The sequence below is a fragment of the Equus przewalskii genome, chromosome X, assembly GCF_037783145.1.
Source record: "Equus przewalskii isolate Varuska chromosome X, EquPr2, whole genome shotgun sequence".
In the NCBI taxonomy this organism is placed as follows: domain Eukaryota; kingdom Metazoa; phylum Chordata; class Mammalia; order Perissodactyla; family Equidae; genus Equus; species Equus przewalskii.
Window position 1 is genome coordinate 66369073 of NC_091863.1, and position 21800 is coordinate 66390872.

Here is a 21800-nt window from a genome sequence, read left to right on the forward strand (position 1 = left end):
ATTAGAAAAGCTATACTAAGAGATGCACTCAAAAGCACTAGAGATAAATCAAAATGGAATTCTAAAACATGTTTGAGTAATCCACAGAAAAGCAGGACAAAGAAAACAGGGAAACAAAAAGCAGAGAACAAACAGAAGACAAAAAATAACAATGGCAGATCTAGCTGTAATATATCAGGAATTACAACTTGGTCCAGATACACCAATTAAAAGACAGAGATTGGCAGCGTGAAAAAAAAATCATGACCCAACTGTGTGTTCTCTACAAGAAACTCACTTCAAATACAATGAAAATTAAAATATATATATTGAAAGTAAAAGGTTGGAAAAAAAGACCATGCAAACATTAATCAAAAGAGAGCAAGAGTGCTATATTGATATTAGACAAGAATGACTTTCAGAGCAAAGAAAATTACCAGAGACAGAGAGGAACACCACATAATGATAAAAGGGCCAATTCACCAAGAAGACATTGCAATCCTAAATGTTTATGCACCAAACAACAGAACTACAAAATGTATAAAACAAAAACTGAGAGAACTGAAAGGAGAAATAGATAAATCCACAGTTGTAACTGAAGACTTCTATACCCCTTCCTCAGCAACTGATAGAACTACTTGGCAGAAAATGAGCAAGAATATAGAAGAAATCAACAACACCATCAACCAAAGAATCTAATCAGAATTTATAGAACACTCCATCCAATAACAGATACACATTCCTTTCATGTGTCCATGTAAAATATACCAAGATAGACCATATCCTTGACCATAAAACAAAATTTAATCATTTCAAAGAATTGATCTCATATAAAATGTGTTCTCTGACCACAATGGAATCAAACTAGAAATCAATAACAGAAAGACAGCAGGAAAATCTCGAAACACTTGGAAACTAAACAATACACTTCTAAATAATCCATGGGTCAAAGTGGACATCTAAAGGGAGATTAAATACATGTAGAACTGAAAGAAAATGAAAATACATATCATAATTTGTGGGACATAGCTAAAGCCATGCTGAGAGGATATTTATAGCATGAAGTGCTTACATTAGAAAATAGGAAAGGTCACAAATTAATAATATAACTTCCTATATCAAGAAACTAGACAAAGAAGAGCAAAATAAACCAAAAGGAAGTGAAGGAAGTAAATAATACACACAAAAGCAAAAATCAATAGAAGTGTAAACAGTAAAACAATAGAGAAGATCAATAAAACTAAAATCTAAGTTCTTTGAAAAAAATCAATAAAATTGATAAACCTCCCACAAGACTGACAAAGAAAAAATAGAGAAGACACAAATTACTAATATCAGGAATTAAATAGGGGATAGCAATACAAACCTTGCAGACATTCAAAGGATAATAAGGGAATACTATGACAACTGTACACATATAAATTTGACAGTTTAGATTAAATGGACTACTTTGAAAAACTATATAATGCAACCTGTTTAATTGAAGTATAATCAACTCTTGTGAAACAGGATTTTTATTCGAAACTTTCTGTTCTTAATTAAAGGAAGCATCCCAGAGTAGTGGTTTGTTAAGTGTTGATCTCATGCCCACTCTTGACCTCATCTCACCTGCAGAATATAGCGAATTTGCTGTTTGGTAAACTCTGACAATCCTTTAGGAATCAAAGATTCAATGTCTTCTGACTGTAAGAAAAGAGAGGCTTATCCATTGAACAGATACACGTTAGTATGTTAATCTTACGGTCAGCAGTCCACAGACTCATGCAGCAGGGCATATTTTTAGAGACATCAAAAGATTATTCCACTTTTAGGGCAAGAGTTGCTACAAACTTCATTTCTAGCATTATAAGTTCTTTCTTACTTTTGAAAAATCAATTATACTACATACACTACGGAAAGAACCCTGAATTCCAGGCATTTTAAGAAAAAGCTTGGGGCAGCCAATCAGGTGTTCTATTCCTATTTTTAAGAACAAAAGATGGTCTCTTAAATCCCATTAAATACTTCATTTCAGTGTATCTTTCAACAACTGAAAGTTTTGTTGGGTGGTAAATATGACATTTTAGAGGCTAATTTTTTAAATAACAAAAATTGGGGGAAATGAAATTGTTTATGGAGAATTTACATAAAGCTGTGGTGACTTTTGAAAGATTATGATGTTGCCACAGCAACGTTGAGAAGCTTCAACTAATTTTAAGTGAAAAGCTGAATTGAAGTCAGTACTTCCCTAATTTAGGACTTACTGAATTATGGTAATGAATGCAGTATATCAATACATTGGAAACAAAGATAAAAAGTAACACAAAAGAGGCCATTGTGCTTTACATATTGCATTGAAATCAGGCATTTCTCTATTTGATGGTTTATTCCATTAAAAGTAATTATTAATAAAATGTGCATGTATACTAGAATTAATACTTGAAAAAAATTTACGTCAAGTTGCTGGCTATTTGGCACGGGACACAGGTTTCAAAATACATTAAACTAAATTTGCTATTTATTAACGTAGATTTCACTTTTCTAAAGCAGACAGTATGTGGTCAATGAAATTTTAAATGTTCTGATAAGCAAGGCCAAATTAAATCATTAGGTGGCAGCTGATAAAACATTTTTTGTGTGAATGATTATTATTTTTACTATTATTACTTTTACAGCCATTACAAAGATCTAATGGTTATATCATTTTAAAGGCAAAATGATCATTATTTCTTTCACTAACCTATGTTTCCAATCTAATAAAGGTACCAAACTAAAACAATGTTATTAGTACAAATATCATAATCTGCTTTATATTTGATTTTCATCTGTTTTTGCACTTACCTCATCTGTAGACTCGAAGTCCTGTTTGCTGCAAGAATGAAAAAAAAGATACACAACCTTAGGAAAATGTATATATTGGTCATAGATAAATGCTAGTGTTCCAATTACTTTATCTTTCTTTTTGATATATCATAATAGCACTGATTCATTTTATAATCCAAATGAAAAGTTTAAAACTAAAATGACAATGACACGATAAAAATAAAGATAATTTTCCTGGAGCCAGCTAATCTATTAAAAATGAACAATATCCAAATAACAAGCTGATAGAATATGCAGAATTGGCTAGTACCATCCATTTGCACCAGTCCATTTGTGGCTACAATATAGAGGTCCTCGGTGCTTGGCAATAAATGCTACCTCAGTGAATAAATAGCAATAATAGTTGTTCTCTCTCTATTTTCACCTCCCTTTTCTCCTTGTATTGCCCTCTTTCAGTGCTGACTCCAGCTTCTCTCTACAGTGTCTTCAAGTTATTCATACTCTTTTTTATCAAGATCAAAACTTGCAAGACAAGACTGAGTAACTCATTCAATCTACACTACAGTGTGTATGGCAGTGATGAAGCTTAAGGGGTATTTGAATGTTTACACAGGGACAGAGCCTTAAGCAGCGTGACCAAAATTCTAGGGGGATAATAGAATTTCCAGGATTAAAATGAGGGTTTGGCTTCGAGGGTTGGAAAGCCCTTTGTGGAACCATGTTAGGCAGGCAAATGCTGCGAGAGAATTGTTAGTCATTATACCAGTCTGGCACTCGCTCCTTTGGGGAATGGTGAAAGCTGGGAAGGATACAATTCTAGTGTTGTCAGCGGCAACAGACAGGCCTTTATTTTTGCTTACTTGCTCTCTCTGCACTTAGTGGAAGAAATGGGCTCAAAATACATATGGCGAACATACTTCTGAAAGAGAAACCAGTACGCATGTTCTGACAGAAAGACAGAATATTTTAAAGTAAGACGGTCTTAGAAAATCATAGATATATGATTGCCATATCCTCAGTATAACAGAAAAATGTTTTAGAGATATAAGCTAGTACATTAGCTCCTATCTTTATGTTCTAAGTGCTTATGAGTAATATATTGTTTACAGAGATAAGTGGGTCATTCACTGTGCAAAACCTCTTGCATGCATTTATAAAAATATACAAGCTAATGTGGAGAAAGAGAACTGAAGATTCCATTTCCCGAAGCATAACTGCATATGTGCAATCGTCTGTCTGTATGTATGTGGTATTTCCTGTGTTGCCCAAAATAGAAATTGTGGAGAGGCCCTAGCAAAAAAAAAAAGAAATATCTTCTACTTTTTAAATGTTTTACTAAAGTAACTGCATACATATATTGGAAGCTAAAACAAGTTAAAAATATGAATCACAATGCAATTTTAGTAGTCTTGCATTACTGTTAACTGGACTTATCACTGTATTAATAGACCTTTTATCTTTAAAATTTTGATTCCAATGACAACCTACTATACATGTCTCTAGTCACTTACTTCTGTCTACAAATAAGAATACAAAACAAAGAAACAAAACAAGGGACAATCAACGGCACTTAATACTGGAATTTTAAAAATAACCAGAATGGTTTCATGAGACAACCTTCCTCAATTCTTACCCTGCAGCCCACTCATTGCTGAACTGCAATTTGGAAAGAGAAGAAAAGTGGAAACAAAAAGGGAGGGAGAGAGGCAGAGAGTGCAAACAAATAGAGCAGAGCAGGGAGGTGGAAAGGTCAGTGTGGATTACATCTCCATTCAGCACTGGAGGGTGGTGACTAGAATTACATTGGGCAGAAGAAAAAAAAAAGAGTAGCACTCACTATACACCATCTCACCTCCTAGGAAGGAAGGAATGTAGTAAGGAAAAAGAAAAGAAAGGAGGGAGAGAAGGAAGGAATGAAAAGAAGGAAACTGACAACCTTCTGACAAACAGAAACTCTTAAGCACCAAAATTTTATGAGACCCTCTCCACTCTAGAGTGTTTACTTAGGTGGAGGCACTAGCTTTCTATTTTCTTTTTGGTATGTTTAGCTACTCTACGAATTAAATTCAAGGCTTTGCAGTGCTCAATTACACATTAAGGTCACCCATGTATATTTATCAAAACCCCTCGATGAGAGGAAGTTATTTCAAAACCCCGGATTACACCTTTACCTGGATGATCATTATGAAATAATTTAACTTCTCTTGCTCAGTTATTTTCTCTACTTCTAGTTTTTAGTTTTTTCGTTTATTAGTATGAGACTAATAAATTTGGAATATATTTAACTGTCATTCTATAAACTTTATCAAGTAGATTGTGTCAAGGCCACGTGCTCTGAAGTGTTTTGGGGCAATACAAAACACAAATATTATCTTGTCCTGTACTTCATACAAACATAATTGTCCCAAGACAAAATTTGAACAATGTCAATCCTGTGATTTTTCCAAATTTGATGATTCAAAAATTTTATGATTTCTTTAATTTGTCTGCAATATCTTAAATAATTTGGAGATACATATCTAGTTTTGAAAGGTTAAGTGATTTGCCTAAGGAGAAAAGGTTCTCAGAGTAAGAGTTCTAGTCCCAGATTTTGCCACTTTTGTGGCGTTAGGTCAGTGGTTCTCAAACTTGAGCATGTATCAGAATCCTCTGGAGGGCTTGTGGCTGGGCCCTACCCCCAGAGTTTCTGATTCTGTAGGTTTATTTCTGAGCTCTCACATGATTCTGACACTGCTTGTAAGTACATTAAGTCTTTTATTGCTTATAACAAATCTATGAGATAAGGATTACTGTTATAATCCCTATTTTACAGATGAAGAAACTGAGGCACAGAGAGGTTAAATAAGTTGTCTGATATTACACATCCAGTATGTAACCAAAGCTGGGACATGAACGCTGTTGTGAACTCTGGATCTAGAATCAGGGTACTTAAGACTTTGTCTCCATATGCTCTTGATTTTACAATGCGATACTTTGATAGAAATATTCAGGGCTGATTAATGCACAGAAGAGAAACATCTAGACCAAACTGAGTATCTAGGGAAGGCTTTCCAGAAAAGTTGTCATGGTTTATATGTAAAAGAGTACTCAGAATGTTTGAATCCATCTCAAGCACTTAGTAGCTGTGCGACCTTAAGTTAATAGCTTACTCCCTTTGGGTCTCCATTTGAAACCTTTTAGGGTTACTGTGTGAATTAGATAATGTAAAAAAAGCATTTAACACAGTGTCTGGCACATAGTGGACACTCAATAAATAATTGACAACTCAAAATGACGGGAAAAATTTTAAGGTAGTGACCTTATGCAAATGGATGAATATGTGAAATAGTCATTTGGGTAATGGGAGAGGGTGTTGATTAGTATAAAACAATGATGAAGGCCTAGCTGAAGATTGAAGTCATGTGTTTATTCACGTGTTGAATTGAATTGACTCCAATTCTAATAAATGGCTGTGCTTTTCTCTAACAGTGTTCAACTGCATGGATGTAGCAGTAAAGAAAGCCTTCATTTATTCAACAAATATTTTTTTGAGTACCACACTAAACCAGTCACCACACTAAGCACCAAGGAAACCAGGGTAAATAAAACAGCTCTCATGGAGCCCTCTGAATTCTAGGGGTAGTTATTGCTGGGTATTGGATGGAGGAGATGGTGGTAAAGAGAAACGTAAAAAAAAGCAAAAAGCTAGACTAATCCAGAGTTGGGATTTTGCTAAGTGGGAGAGATAATAAGGTAAGAAGGCAAAGCAGTTGAGGGTGATGGTAAGAGAATGGTTTCAGTCATGAATATAAAAGCAAGAAAAGTCAGGAAGGAGGGAGCTAATAAATGGAGAGAAAGAGATGTAATAAATTGAGAGAAAAGAGATGGACAAGAGATTAAAGAGCTCTAAGAAGTAGAAGAATCTAGTTAGTGAAGTCTGAACTAGAAAAAAATTCTACCGACTTTCCTTTATCCTCCAGATTTTTCTGAATTTGTGGAGCTTTCCCAGATTTTTGCCTGATAGTGGACCATATATGATGTGACTATATAGTAGAAGGCAACTTTTGGTGTGTAGCTTATGGAATTCATTTCATGACATAATATTCTCTCATCTATACGTGAACAGTTGATAAATTGCTTATGTATATATATATTTAAATATATATTACTTATTAGATATTATATAATATACATATTTATATTTACATTGATTTATAAATAGATATTTATATAATTTACATTTGATATATTATTGTTAAACAAGTTATATGTAATATAATATATACTATTAAACTAATATAAACATATAATAATATATAACACTAAATGTATAACAGTAAATGTAACTATTAAACTCTGGCCTTCATACGTTGAGTGCACATTAGTGGAAGATAAACAACAGTGTGTTAGCAGTGGGATTGTATCCTATATCTTAAAACAAGTCATAGTATGCCATGCATTTTTTGAGCTCCTTGCCCAAGAGGTTGCATTTGCCATCAAAGTACATTATGAAAGAAGGTACACAGAATTCTTTACTGATCCTAAAAGGGCTGGTGTGATCTTTTTGATGATTTTCATGAAGTACATAAACTCTTAAAATGAGACATTTGCTGAGATTTGCTCATAGAGTTGCCCTATTTCCCCATTAAAAGTACAAGAATTTTGCTGTGAACCTAAAACTGCTCTAAAAAGTCAATTTAAAAAATACTAGAGAATTGTAAAATGTTTGATAGCTACAACATCAAGGCAAATGATATGTTTACAGTACCTTCCTCCAATTCTCTGCAAATGTTCTAATAAGCAGTGATATAGATCGGTATTTTTACGGCTCAGATCAGCAAGCAACTCTCCAAAATATTTGGGGTCCAATTTTTCAGGGCCATCATCTTGAATTATCACCTGAAGAAAGCATCAGCCACAATTATAAATAATATTAAGTGTTTCTAAGTTCACAAATGCTTTGATGAGAAATGAAAAAAGTGAAATAACCCATTAATACAAATAACTCATTACAAAGTCATCACATGAATCAAGTCACTAAATTTTCTTTGTATCTAGAATATACATTTTTCAATGTGGGAGGAATTTAAAGGAAAAGCAGCATTGCAATAACATTTTCAATTTCACTTCACTCAAGTCTAAATGACCTAATGAATGCAAAACTTGAATAATTTGTATAAAAATTCTTGAATATAGATACTTAAGTAAAACAGTAAAACAAGTAAATCAAAATCCCTGAATTGCCCATTATCACAACATGGCTCACCCATCTGTCCCCTGTTGGAAAAGAAAATGTGAATTATTTGAATTTTACTGACTCTAGAAGAATTGATTTCATTTGGATTTGCATTTTCTTAGTGAAAGTCATCTTGATTTATTAGTGTATCTTGAAGTTAGATTAAATAAACCTTCTCAATTCAATGTGTTTTTATGTATTTCTTGTTGGATTCCCTCCATTTATTGTCTGGACTGAATATCTAGTCAATCTGACATGAAAGAGAGTAGTTCAGGGCCAAGTGTAGAAAATTCATAGACCTCAGAGACATTTGAGATGCTAAACACAAATTACTGTGAATAGTGTCCTAAATAAGACCTATTCTATTGGCTTCATATCCTTTGGTATGAATCTTTTCAATATTATTGACTACCTTGCTTCCCATCCTCAAAACAACACTACCTGGAGGTTAATAACTTAGGTTGCATTCCATACTACCTTTGATATTACACGTGGAACCAAAGGTGTCCTATAAACACATTTATTCCTGAGAAATATATATATATATATATATATATATATATTTATATGATAAATAGACTTCAAATTTGGATACTTCCTTTTCAACTTGTCCTCTGAATGCAGATCCCAGAAAAGCATGCATGCTGAGGCAAATGGAAGGATTGCAAAGTAAGCAGAGATGGGCTTTCATAATTGTGTCTGTGATATGCTAAGCCATTTTATAAAATACAGATAAATGGAAAAAGCCACATTCAACATAAAATATAGTATCATCATGCTTTTATTAATATATATATATTTCACATTTTTAAAAGTCTAGATGAACATACCACAATGCTATCTTATCCATGTACCCTTGGAAGTTGCTTTCCTAGAGAAGTAGTGATTGTTTCCTAAACAGAGCAGTCTCCTATATGAAGGCATAAGTAGATGGATAAGCTGGTAAAGTGAATATCATCACACAGTATGTTTAAACGTCATGGAATTAATAAATTGTGTATATTCAGCATAAAACCTTTAAATGCTTACATAAACATAGTAACACTTTCTATTTCCTAACGTGTTCTCTGTTCCAGACATGGTAAATTTCACTGTCCTGGCCACACATCCTGTTATTCCTGCCTCTGGTTTTTACTCACATTTTTGACTCCTTTGAATACTCTCTCTCCTTCGTGCTGTGTATCCAAATCTTACCTATCCTTTGAAATCCCTCTCAAGATCTACCACCATCATGAAAACTGAAATAATGCCAGCCAATGAGCTAATTGAATTTAGCTCTTTGTGCTCAATTATCTTGAATTGTTTTCATATTATTTTACATATGTAAATCTTGTTCTCTTAGCATCCTCTCCTTACCCAAAAGAAATAAACAAACTTGAGTAAAGAATGTCATTGTTTATAGTATATCCAATAGTATCTAGCACAATACTGATTGAACACCCTATAATTGTTCAGTAAGTACTTGTTGAATTGAAAGAAGTCATCTACCTGGTTAGGAGAGACCCCGAATTCCAGCTGTTTCTGGAAAGAATTTTTTTACATGTTTCTCTTTTAAAGCAACTAACCAAGAATGGTTAAGGAAGCCAAAAAGAGCATAGGCAGCACTTCCTCAAGAATACCACAGTGATCCCTTACACCCTCTTCCTAAGTTCAGGTAAGTCTAATAGTAGCAACTAGACTGAACTCCTTGTAGTGTTGGAGACTGACATTTCAGTTCTATCTAGATTTCTAGATCTTGGCAGTCAGCTCCTCAGTGACAGTCTCCTCTCAGGAAATGAAGGTCAAAATTAGGCAAGTCTTTATTCAAAATAACCATGAATACTTTTGATTTCATATTTTATTCATGCATTTCTCCCTTATACACCACTTATATATTCACCAAACTGGAAGTGGCCTAAAAACATGGTTTCAAATATGATTTTAAAAATCAGAGTTAACTGGATAAGAAGAAAATTTAGCTGTCATGTCAATGTCGTTCCATGGGTCTTCAGGTTATTTCAGTGCTGTAGCTGGCCAGATAGATACCTTCTTCCTGCCTCACCTCTCTATGTGTGTCCTTTCCAAAACTGTAACTTTCCCAAATAAAAGAGGGCATTTCTTTAGCCAAGGATATTCAAGTACTAAGCCCCCTGTTAGAATCTCCAAACTACTGATTTGATATGTTTATATTTTACATATTTTTCTCACTTAACTGATTATAATCCCCTCATAATGCTGTAAAAATCATGGTTTTTCCTTCCAATTTGATTCCTTTTACAGAGTAATTTCATAGTTTCAAATTGTCTTAAAATATTTATTTCTTTTTTATTTTTGCACAAATATTCTCCTGTCATTGCACTGCACACTAATAGACGTTTTGGGTACATAATTCTTTGCCCACATGGATTTTTAGTGCCATTGCTAAAACTTTTGCTCATGTGATTTCTATGTGGTGGATTTAGGCACCCAAACAAAGAATCAGAGAGTCTAGGACAAGGAATTATTTACATCAACATTGTGTCTGTGTTCACAGCTAGAAAGAGGTGTTAAAAATTACCAAAGGGAAGTGATTTTATTTTGAGAAATAATAATAATAACTAATATTTATTTAGCCCTGACTGTGTTCCAGCCATTATGCTGTGAACTTTACGTAAAGATAAAATGAGGTAATGCTATCTTATAACCACTACACCATATTGCCTCCCAGGTGACCTCTTGTGTTTGTTTTCTCAGCTACTTTGAAATTATACCGTCCCTAACTGCATTATTTTGGAGGTTAGTTGGGCTAAGACTTGAAATAGTAAGAGTTTGATTTTCTTAGTGTGAAACTATGCAAAATATGCCTAAAGTTCATGTAATAAATTTTAATCAGCTAGAGAAAAGGGAACAGCATTAGAACTGAAGAATGGGTTCTTTTGGCAAAAGAGATGTCAAGGTGACAAAGCAGGAAGCAAAATTTTACTCCTTTGTATCTATATTCCTCTCAGTTTTGTACAGTCTACAATTTACAATAACATTTGAGTAACACTCAGTAAAAACCAAAACCCAATTGAGTTCAAAAATTTGGAGAGGAGAAGACAGAAGTCAGATTCTCATCTACTTTTAAGTCTTTGACAGGACTATGCTCAACAATAAAATGAAATTTCCTAACTGTAAACTGTGATGTGCCAGGTAGCAATATTTCCCATTAGTAAATCACAGGTCCTTAGAGCTTCTTAGTTTTATTGGAACTGTCTAGAGGTGTGTTTTGACATATCTTTTAGAGTTGTCTCAAAGCCATGCTCTTGCTTTGAAAGAGCCAAAATAGGGAGCTACCCAAGGAAACATGAAGGTTTGGGATCAGAATAATGATAAATCTAGTGGGTGGAATTTTCTCTCTGTGACAATATCGAGCTGATAGGATACTTGAGATATAGGTGTACCCCATACCTACTCTTCCGCCTGATGAATGAGAGCTATCTCCAGTCTCAATCTTGGATAATAGCTTTAGCTCTGAACATATAAACAGGACAAGAATATGAACTGTGCTAAGAATAGTTTATCCCAGATACACAAAATGTGATATTTCTCCAAAAAATTACAAAAATTATTAAAGAGCCTTAGCATGTGTCAATCAAGTACCTTTAATCAGATCACTATTTGACTATAATAATTGCCAAGAGTCCAATTCCTTGTCTCTGATTGTAGTAAAAAAATCTTTGATTAGAATTGCTGCTGAAAACTCAAGTCAAGGCAAAAATGTTTAGGTGTGAAACCAGGAGTAAATTAGTGGTCATTTTTCAGAAAATCTGTAGAAAGGAAGTACCTTGTAAAGGGAGACCATGGATCTCACCTCACTACTGCCTTGGAGATTCTTGTCCTGGTTCCAATTTTGGGTTTTGTTTCTTATTTGTGGTCTATGTGATTCTAGGAGTGAAATTTTCTTGCTAGCGTCTACATTATATAAACTTGGATGTTCAAAGATGATACTTTTGATGACCATATTTACAAAAGTCAGTGGTAGTTATTATAGAGCCCTGGAGACGGTAGACACACAGTAGTAACAAATTCTGGCTGAGCTACCTGTATTTTCTTGCCTGGCCCCCCTCAAGCTTAAGGGCATACATTTGTGAGAATGCTACTCAGGACTCGGGATAGTTCATGATCAAGGCATAAATCACAATCCGGTAGTACAGGTCGTTGGCTTAATTAAGTTTATTCCCGCTAGGTAACTGGCTTAAATGTGTGCATGATTCGCCTATTTAGAAGGGTTGCTTAGCAGCTTATAAAGTGCTTAAAATGCCATGTTATATAAAAGAGATTATACATAAATGCCTAACCCTCTAAAATATCACGAACATGTTAAGTAACAAGGTCTGCTGTGCTTAGACCCTACTGGGTAGAAACGTTTTGCTACATGACAACAGAAAACATCACTATTAATAAAAGGTTACAATGTATAGCTTATTTTACTGCACAGCTCATAATCATATAGTGACATTTGTAGGTAAATGAGGCTACTGCTTCATTAATTTTGCTTTGATTTGGGACATTTAATAGCTGTCAGACTGATTGAAACCATAGTTAATCAAGTGGTCATTAATCCCTGTGAAATTAAATGCATTTTAGGTACCAGCGTTATTTGGCTAATAGGGTAAAAGAAATAATTGCTCTCTTCCTATTTTGTACGACAAGAAGAAATCCTAGCAGGAGAGAAAGTGTCAGAATTTTAGGTTCTGAAAATCCTCACTGCTATTTTTAACCTCCATAGATATTTTAGTAAAGAAATATTGCATTATACAGTACCTGGTACGTAGAAGATTTTCAATAAATGCTGTCACTGAATTGAATGCACTTTACAATAATCACACTTCTAAAATGAAAACTTTACTCATAACAACAGTTCTGTTCTTAAAAATAAAGGCCTAATTTAATTTTCTATGTGAGTAAAGCTAGGCAGCAAAGTGTTTCAATGAAGAAAGAATGGAAATTGGAGCCAAAAGCGGAGCTCCCGCTTCCTAGCTGTAGGTTACATATGCTGCATACTGCATAACCTCTCTGAACCTCAGTTTCCTCAACTGTAAAATACAGGTAATTTAATACCTATTTTATGAAGTTGCTGTAGATATCACATATATTTTGGTAAATTGTTAAGCCATAATGCAAAACCATTACATAAATAATGGTCTCATTTAACTTAAGACATATGGACAATTGGCTATTGGAATAATGATAGGCGTGGAAGATGACTATAAATTTTCCACAAGACTCTCAGCTGCCTGAGAGTAGAGACATCGTCTTCATGTATTTTTTTGATTCTAGTACCTAGCCCAGGGCCTGAATACAGTAGATGTTAAGTAAACATTTGTTGCAAGGTAAGTCATGAAGAAGTTGTTTATAATAAAGTATGTAACTGGGGCTAAATATTAAGTATAATAAATGTAAAAGCACTAGTTGGAAGAGATGCTTTAATAAAGCACACTGAAATGGGCTTTATTAAGACCTAACCAAGGTTGTTCTCACTCCTTTTTGGTGTATGTGTACCTTTTGACATTATGTTATAAAATAAGATGATTATTCCACTCTCAACCAAGTGAAAACAAAAGTAGGTGGCTTGGATTGTTACTTTATAATGAATACAGGTGATTGAATTTGTAACATTTGTAACAGCTTAAATTATTCTTTCTGACTGGAAAATAAAATGGATAATATTTTCCTATAATACAAGTGAATATCAAGAATTAATGAAGCTTGTTCTCATGGACAACAGGAATTATGTTACTAATCATGTTTTACATTTTTTTCTAATGTTTCCAGAAAGCTCAGAGCTAAGTTTTTAGCCCAGTTTTGCTAATGGCATAGAACTCTGTGGCCTGCATTTCTGTGTACTCTCTTTTCCTTCTATTGTTATTCCTCCATTATATTTACACTGTCCCTGACATTTCTTTCTCTATTCTATTACATCTTATTTGTTCTCTTAAGCCACTCCAAATCCTTTTTGTAATGAAGTGGCAGGTATAAGTATATATATATATATATATATATATATTGCACACATATATATGTGTGTGTGTGTATGTGTGTGTGTGTGTATACACACACATATATATATACACCAAAGAAATTAATTTTAAATGAATATGTATTTTTTAATATGTAACTTATTGGTAATACTTTTGTTGCTGTCTTTTCTTCCTCTCCACTTCTCTGTCATTTCTCTATTCTGCCATTCTTTAGTATATAATTTATTCAAGGAACGGAACCACTTCTTTATGTAAGGTAAGCCAATGGAAGAACTTACTACACATATGCAGTAGCTCTTTTAATGTAATTTATCTTATATTCTAACTTTTTTCTTACACCAAAGGTTAACATCTATATCCAAAAGCCGCATGCAGGATTTAAAAGGTCTCAGGAGCGTGATTCTTTCATTCATTCAGCACACATTTATTAAGAACTTACTAAGCACTGTCTAAGGCATAGTTCTAAGCACTATTGGAAAAAAAGACACATAAGATACTGTCTCCTCTCTCAAAGACTTTATGGTTTTTTAGAAGAGCTAAGATATGTACCTAAATAAATTTAACGTAAGGAATAGATTGACCATTTGATAAGGGCTATAAAGAGAGGCACAGACCAAATGCTAAGAAAGTTACAAGAAGGAAACCTAACTTTCAACTATATGAGAGAGGTTATATGTAGAAAGAATCATCAGACTATGACAACTGATTAGGTGTGGGATGGCGAAGGAGAGGAAAAGTAAAAAATAGTGCTAAATTTTGTCTGGTAATTAGGGCATTGGAGATATCATTAATACAAATAGAGGGCTTAGAATGAAAAGCCAGTATGTGGTCAGTTGGAGGTGACTGTAGGACAGCCAAATAGAGATGTCAACTAGTCCATTAAAAATGATGTATTAGACCCGAGGAGGAAAGTTTTGGGTGCTGTCCATGTAAAGGTGATCATGTAACGGTGTCCATGTAAAAGCCTCAGAAGTCAAGCTTTCGTATCATATAGTCAAGGGAAAGTGGGTAAGAAAGGAGAAGGAGGTCAAAGATGGGGCCCTGGGGAAGATCTCCTGATGAAAGATGGAAGAGCAGCCTCAGAAGAAAACGTAGAAGCAGCAGTATAGCATAATGGGAAGAAAGAATATCAAGAATAGAATGGGTTGACAGCGTCATATGCTATAGGACTGGAATAAGATGAGAACAAATAAAAGGAGGTAGAATTTGCAACTTGAAGGTCAATAAAAGCAGTTTCAGGGGCCGGCCCGGTGGCGCAGTGGTTGAGTTTGAATGTTTCACTTCTTGGCGGCTCGGGGTTTGCAGGTTCGGATCGTCAGTGCGGACATGGCACCACTTGGCAAAAGCCATGCTGTGGTAGGCGTCCCACATATAAAGTAGAAAAAGATGGGCATGGATGTTAGCTCAGGGCCAGTCTTCCTCAGCAAAAAGAGGAGGATTGGCAGTAGTTATCTCAGGGCTAATCTTCCTCAAAAAAAAAAAAAAGAAGTTTCAGGAGCATGCTCAAACTAGAATCTGGTTTTCAAAGTGTTAAGAAATGTGTGGGTAGTGAGGAAATGGCAGTAGTGAGCATGCCTTCCTCCTTCTAGAATTTAGTAGATGAAGGGAACGAAAAAGATGGTAGTGTTGTTAAGAGAGTCACGTTGAAGGCAAAGTTAGATTCTTAATTCTTGAAAATTGAAAGAATCGGAAGTTTGCTGAAAGTACCGAGAAATTTTTCAGTAAAGTGGGGCGTTGAAGAAGTTCACATAGTGACCTCAAATTGTGATCCCTGGACCGTAGCATTGGGATAACCAGGGAACTTGGAAATGCAAATTGTCAGGTCCCAGTACTCTCTATTTAAACAAGCCTTCCAACTGATTGTGGTGCACAAGAAAATTTGAATTCCGCTGCCCATTCTCAGTAGAAGGCAAGGCCAACTGCGGAGAGGGAGAGAATAGAACTGGGACCCAGTGTGTGAGGAGGGTGGGAAAGATAAAGATTAGATATTGAAGACCATGGTAGCAAGACAATTAGAATTAATTAAAAGGACTCCAGCGACATGGGCAATCCAGCAAGATAGAGACAATCTGTACCACACTAAATTGGCCTAGTTTGTAGACTATCTCTAGCACACAAAGAAATCAAAATATAGGGGCAGAGAAAGTGGATGGTAGTCTACCCACAGTAAGGGACCAGCAAGGAGAAGACAATAATCAGAGAAGGCAACAAAAATTGTAAGGTTTTATAGCAAGAGCATTGTTGAATTGGCTGACAGTGAAGACCAGCCTAGCTTGGAACTGACAATTGGAGAGCTTGTTGAGGGCAGGGTTCAGTAGGAATGAGAAAGTAGGATGTGAAGTGAGAAAGTGATGATAAGAGAGACATTCAGCATTCCAGATTAAACAGTTTCAAGGGATGATGAGGTTCAAGGAGTGGCCAAAGTCTATGAGGGCTGAAGATGTAGAGAAATGAAGCAGCTGAGGGTGATGAAGAGCCATGAGGGCAGAGTAGGGGAGAGATCACTGATATGAATGGTAATTCCTCATAGATGATTCCAGGGTGGGGGTCAGTGGGAAGTGGAGAGAAGATTGTAAGCCTGCCAATGAAATTGTTGAAGGATGGGGAGAGTGACTAGAAGGTCAGTAGATAGTAAAAATACAAGCTAAGAAGGGTGGTGTTTATGGATTGCAGGGTTTTAAAGAGAGTAGATAGTTGATCAACAAAAACTGGAACATTGGACTGTAGAAAAATTTTACTGAGAAAAGAATTAACAATAGATACATAGAAAACCAAACAAATGAAAAAATAAAGGAATTATTAACACCAACAAAGAATAGTTCTACTAATAAAGAAGCAAAATAGTGCACAAATTGGTTCAGCAGTAAATCATACTTTCATAGCAATAATCATATAAACATTGAGTTAGCAAAAAAAAAAAATGGGGATTTAACTATATTGGGATGATTGAAGGGATGGAAACAGATGGATGGGGGATTAATAGAACCAAACAGATAATATACAACATTGACAAATCAAGAAATAGCAGCATATGTACATACAAACTATTTAGCTATATGGAGGTAAATACCAGGAAAAAAAAAGCTAAGAGTTGAAAATGGTTGCCTCTGGGGATCAAGTGTATGTGAAGAGGATTGGGGCAAGAAATTGCTGTTTGTTATATATGACTTTTAGTACTATTTGACCTTTTAAGCCATATACATACATTACTTTCATTTAAAAAAATAAAAAGTACTTTTTAGAAGAACAAATAAATAATTCTTGTTTGCCACAAAACAAGAATTCAAAGGGCATCATAGCAGGAGGTAGCAGGAGACAGATAAGGGTGGTGCTGGGAAAAGATGGGCCCAAAACAGATGTGAATTAAATTTTTGGAAGGGATAGCAGGGGATAGAGGTTTGCACAAAAGACACCCATTTTCAATAACGGTGATGAAGAAGGCAGTAAATATGGAAAGGGACTTGAGCCACATGTTAATGGGTGAAGGAACAGGCAGAACTGCTGAGTTTATTGAGCTAACCAGCCCAGAGATTCCACCATTAGTGAATGACTTATGTTACATAAACATTAGAGCAAGCTTCCTGGATACTTGCCAGAAAAAGCACCTGGCACTAAGATTTGTACTGTCTCGATGTTGACAAAAAATGAATTTTCAAATGACAGAAGAAAGTCATCACAAATTGGAGTATTTTCCATTGACAATAGCAATATCCAAGTGAGCAGGACTGTTCCCTTTACTCCAAAAGGTTTCTTGGAAGCCTCAAGCCAAGTGGAAAAGAGTTACACACGCAATATACATAATTATTGAGTCTTTCTTATAAACACCACCTGTATGATAACTTGTAAAATGAGTTCATCTGAGCTTTTCCTTGTCACTAACATATGTGAAGTTATCTATTCCTTGCTAACGGCAGGGAAATGATCATAGCACGTTACTCCTATTGTCCCCAGGGAAGGAAATGTGATCGGTGATGTTTGAATTTGAAACCAAAATGATGATGTCTCTAGGGAGAACCATGGAAAACATACATAAATTAGTTTTATAAAAAATATTTTGAAACCAGGTTTTTTGACACCTGATTTTCAAAAATATTTTAATGCCTTTTGCTTTGTGGAAAACATTTTAAAGTCTATTTAGTTTCATTTAGAAATATCATTACAATAGGAACCAGTGTCTTATATTGGTGCTTGAAAGATTTGAGGGCTGGGGTTGGGGGAGGAAGAAGGTAGGGAAATGAACATTCGTTTGAGTGTCTACTATGTGCTTGGCACTAAGGGAGGTACTTTACATATTTTATCTCACTTAATCCTGTTGTATGATACACTGCACATTGAGTATGATTCTCCCTCTTTTATAGATGAGGAAACTAAGGTTCAGTCCAGTTAAGTCAATTAGTTCAGTCCAGTTAATTAGCTAAGATCATGCAGGTCAGCAGATCAGGTTTTATAAACTCAGATAATTTAACTGAAAATCTATATTCTTTCCATCTTATTATGCTACCTCAAAATTACAGTTTAACTCTGAACACAAACTAAGAATGGGTCAACATTTAGTTTTAAAAGAATCTAACTTACGTCTGCTCTATTATCCTGGAAAAGAGACTCTTCCACCCACGTAGAAGAGACGTGTAAACACGAAGGAGCCTAGGTGAGAGAACTCACTCTGCCTCTGTCCATGGGATCTGCACAACAGGTAACCCTGAGCTCACTCTGACCAGGAATGGGTCCAGTCCTATGTTATCCATACAAGTGGAATTACAAGCTCTAAGCTTCCCAGGACACTATTCTATTTTCAGCAGCACTTCAACTTTATCCTCATAAAATATTGAAAAACAAGAAAAAATTTTATCTATACCAAAAGCCTCCAGTCTATAACAAAGCTAAATCGGAATCTCAAACTAAAGTATGAATAATAAAATAGAAAGCAATATATTAGTTACCCAACTCTGCTCATTTTCTAAATAGACAATATCTAATCTGATCAAATATATTATTAATTGTACTAAGCTAGTGAAAGGATATCGTAGCATTACCATTGCCACCAGACAAGATTCTTAATCTTGTTATATTGTTCCCAACTCTGGTAATTGTCCCTCACTCCATTCTTGCTGTCGTTATTCTAGTTTAAGTTTTATACTTAGACTACTGAAATAGCTTCTAATAATCTTCTCTCTGCAAATCTTTCTCCATGGCATTTTTTTCATGTTGTAAACTGTATAGTTTATGAAGCACTTTCAACGTATATTTTCATTTAATCTTTGCATCAACGCTGTGAGGTAGACATTACTACCTAAATTTTATGGATACGGACACTTTTGAGAGATTTGGTATTTATTAAGAGCATACAGCTTGAAAGGGACAGAGCTGGGACTGGAACCCAGGTCTTCTTAACCTGAAGCTAGTCCACACTCTGTTATACCACCAATACCTCACCACTGTCAGACTCTTAATCCAGTGCTCTATTCACGTTTACACTATTGATCACGGACTCTCCACATTACTGACAACTTCAAGAGGGAACTCTCAACAAGCTCTGGAGTCAGACTACCTATGTATGAATCCTGGCTTTGCCACATGTTAGCTGTACAAGCCTTTCCAAGTGACTTAACCTTTCTGAGCCTCAGTTTCCTTATCTGAACAAGAAGGCCAACAATAACACCATCCTCATCTGATCATTGTGAGAAGGAAATTAATTAATATACCAATCTGTCTTGTACAAAGCTGCTAGGATTTACCTCCTAAAGCATACCTGTGTGGTATTTTCCTACTCAAGGACCTTCCCTCACTCTCTATTACCTACCAAATAAAGTTCAAAATTTTAAATTTAAAATTCAAGGACCTCATGATCTGTCTTTAATGTATCATTTTAACCCTACACTCTAGTACTCCTCATCCTATGTCTTCCTTGTCATACAAACCCAACCACTAACTATTTCTGAAACCCAAAATGTACCTTCCCAAATCTATGACTTTTTTCATGTGAGTCCCTCTTCTTAGGATGTCATCTCCACGCCACATGGCAATACCACATATGAAAATTCTGCTTACTCTTCAAAGCCCAAGTCAATTCCCACCTTCTCAACAAAGCTTTCCATGATCTCCCAGCTGAAATTAATTTCTTCTCTCTTCTGTTCCCAAAGCATGTTGCTTCTTCCTCTTTTATGACAGACAACACTTTGCTTTGTATTATGTTTTGTGTTTTTGCCACTTTCCCCTATTAGACAGTAAGCACCTATGAGAAATGTGACAATATCTTACCCACTTTTGTATTTCTCATAGTACCTGGCATGAAGATGTAATGTTTATGAATAATAATTACTACTGAAAACTAATAATTACCGTTTGTTAAGTATTTACCATCAGCACTCAACAATGGCAAGTGCTTAACATACAAGACATAATTTATTCTTACAATAATCCTGTGAGAAATGGATGATGTTTCTCTATTTTATAATGAGGAAACTGAAGCAAAGTTAAGTATCAGATTAAACCATATGAAATTGTTGCTATTTGACCAACTTTGACCTATAAAACGATCATTTCAAATGATTTAACCTAATAAAATAGCTTTTTAATGATTATTACTAATCCATTTAACGTAAAAAATTCAACACCATCTGGACCATGATTTAGAGTAATTCTAGAGGCCAATATTTCCATACATGATATTCAGAGAAAAGATAATTTTAGGCTTCTTTAGATTGGAGAAACCTGGGTTTTAAATATTTTGTTGTTCTTTTTGGCCAATATGGCCAAAGCACGTATTTCAGAGTTTCAGTCCTTAAACATAATCTCACATATATTTGATATAAACAATCAAATTCTTATGTGGTCAGGCTCCTTCTTTATTTTTTCTTATTCTTTCAGTGAGAGTTGCCTATGAGAGAGGTCAATTTGAGCAAGTTATTCCTCATTGGAAAAAAGATCTGAAAAAATACAAATGATGGCTGATTCCTCATTGTTCCTATTATAATTGTTAGTTTTATCAGGATACAAGAAAATCTTTTTTCCTTTAGCACTTGTTTAACAGATGTTTACAAGATTCCAAAGTCTACAGAACATAAATTAGTCACTGACGATTGTATCCCAAGAGATTTCTCCTTAGCAATTAAGTTTTAGTTTCTATTTTGCTGATGTACTATACAATGAAATGTACACATATTCTGACTTAATATACCTTATCTTCAAAGAAGACATATAGGAAGTAATTACCAGCTCGTGAAATGTGACCATTACAATCATCTTAGATCACATTTCCAATTCATCATTCATTTAAATACCATACCTCATGAACATATGTAATGTCACACAACCATTTGACCCATTTTAGAACTGAGAGTCAGCTAAAAATTAGGTATTCATTAATCAGTTCATAACTTCCCTCATAGATTTAATGTATTAATAGACTTGAATTATTTTGTCTTCTGAGAAGAGGTTGAAAATTTTGCTTTAAAAATGCCATAACAAAACACAAATACCAGTGATTTTACTCCTTATTTTGATGAAAATTTCATGTGAGTATCTGTACACTGGTGTGAGAAGGATTTAACAGCGTTATTTCAGCTTTATAAAGAATCAGCTGACTGATCTTACCTGCTCATGTGTTTGGCTTGATCCACCACGGCACAGTTCATTTCCAGCATGTATAGAAATTGAATCACTTCCTGTGATGGTTTGGATTTGCGAGCTAGAATGGGATTGCTGACAGTGTGGACAATGGATGATCTGAGGCTGTTGGACAATGTGATGATGGCATTGAACCTGAGGATAGCATTCCTAAAACACACACACACGCCAAAAACAGTCACTGAGAATAAAAGTTA

General features: G+C 34.9%; 1 protein-coding gene across 4 annotated transcripts in view; it reads right to left on the bottom strand.

The window, feature by feature from the left end:
* POF1B (POF1B actin binding protein) overlaps positions 1-21800 on the bottom strand; it is a 75658-nt gene that overhangs the window by 19519 nt on the left and 34339 nt on the right. For all 4 annotated transcript variants that reach the window (XM_008526814.2, XM_070603978.1, XM_008526812.2 and 1 more), the window contains exons 6-9: positions 21571-21753; positions 7529-7659; positions 2800-2827; positions 1588-1662 (exon numbers count right to left, since the gene is read on the bottom strand). In XM_008526814.2, the coding sequence (XP_008525036.1) occupies positions 1588-1662; positions 2800-2827; positions 7529-7659; positions 21571-21753 (417 nt within the window). The remainder of the gene's footprint in view (positions 1-1587; positions 1663-2799; positions 2828-7528; positions 7660-21570; positions 21754-21800) is intronic.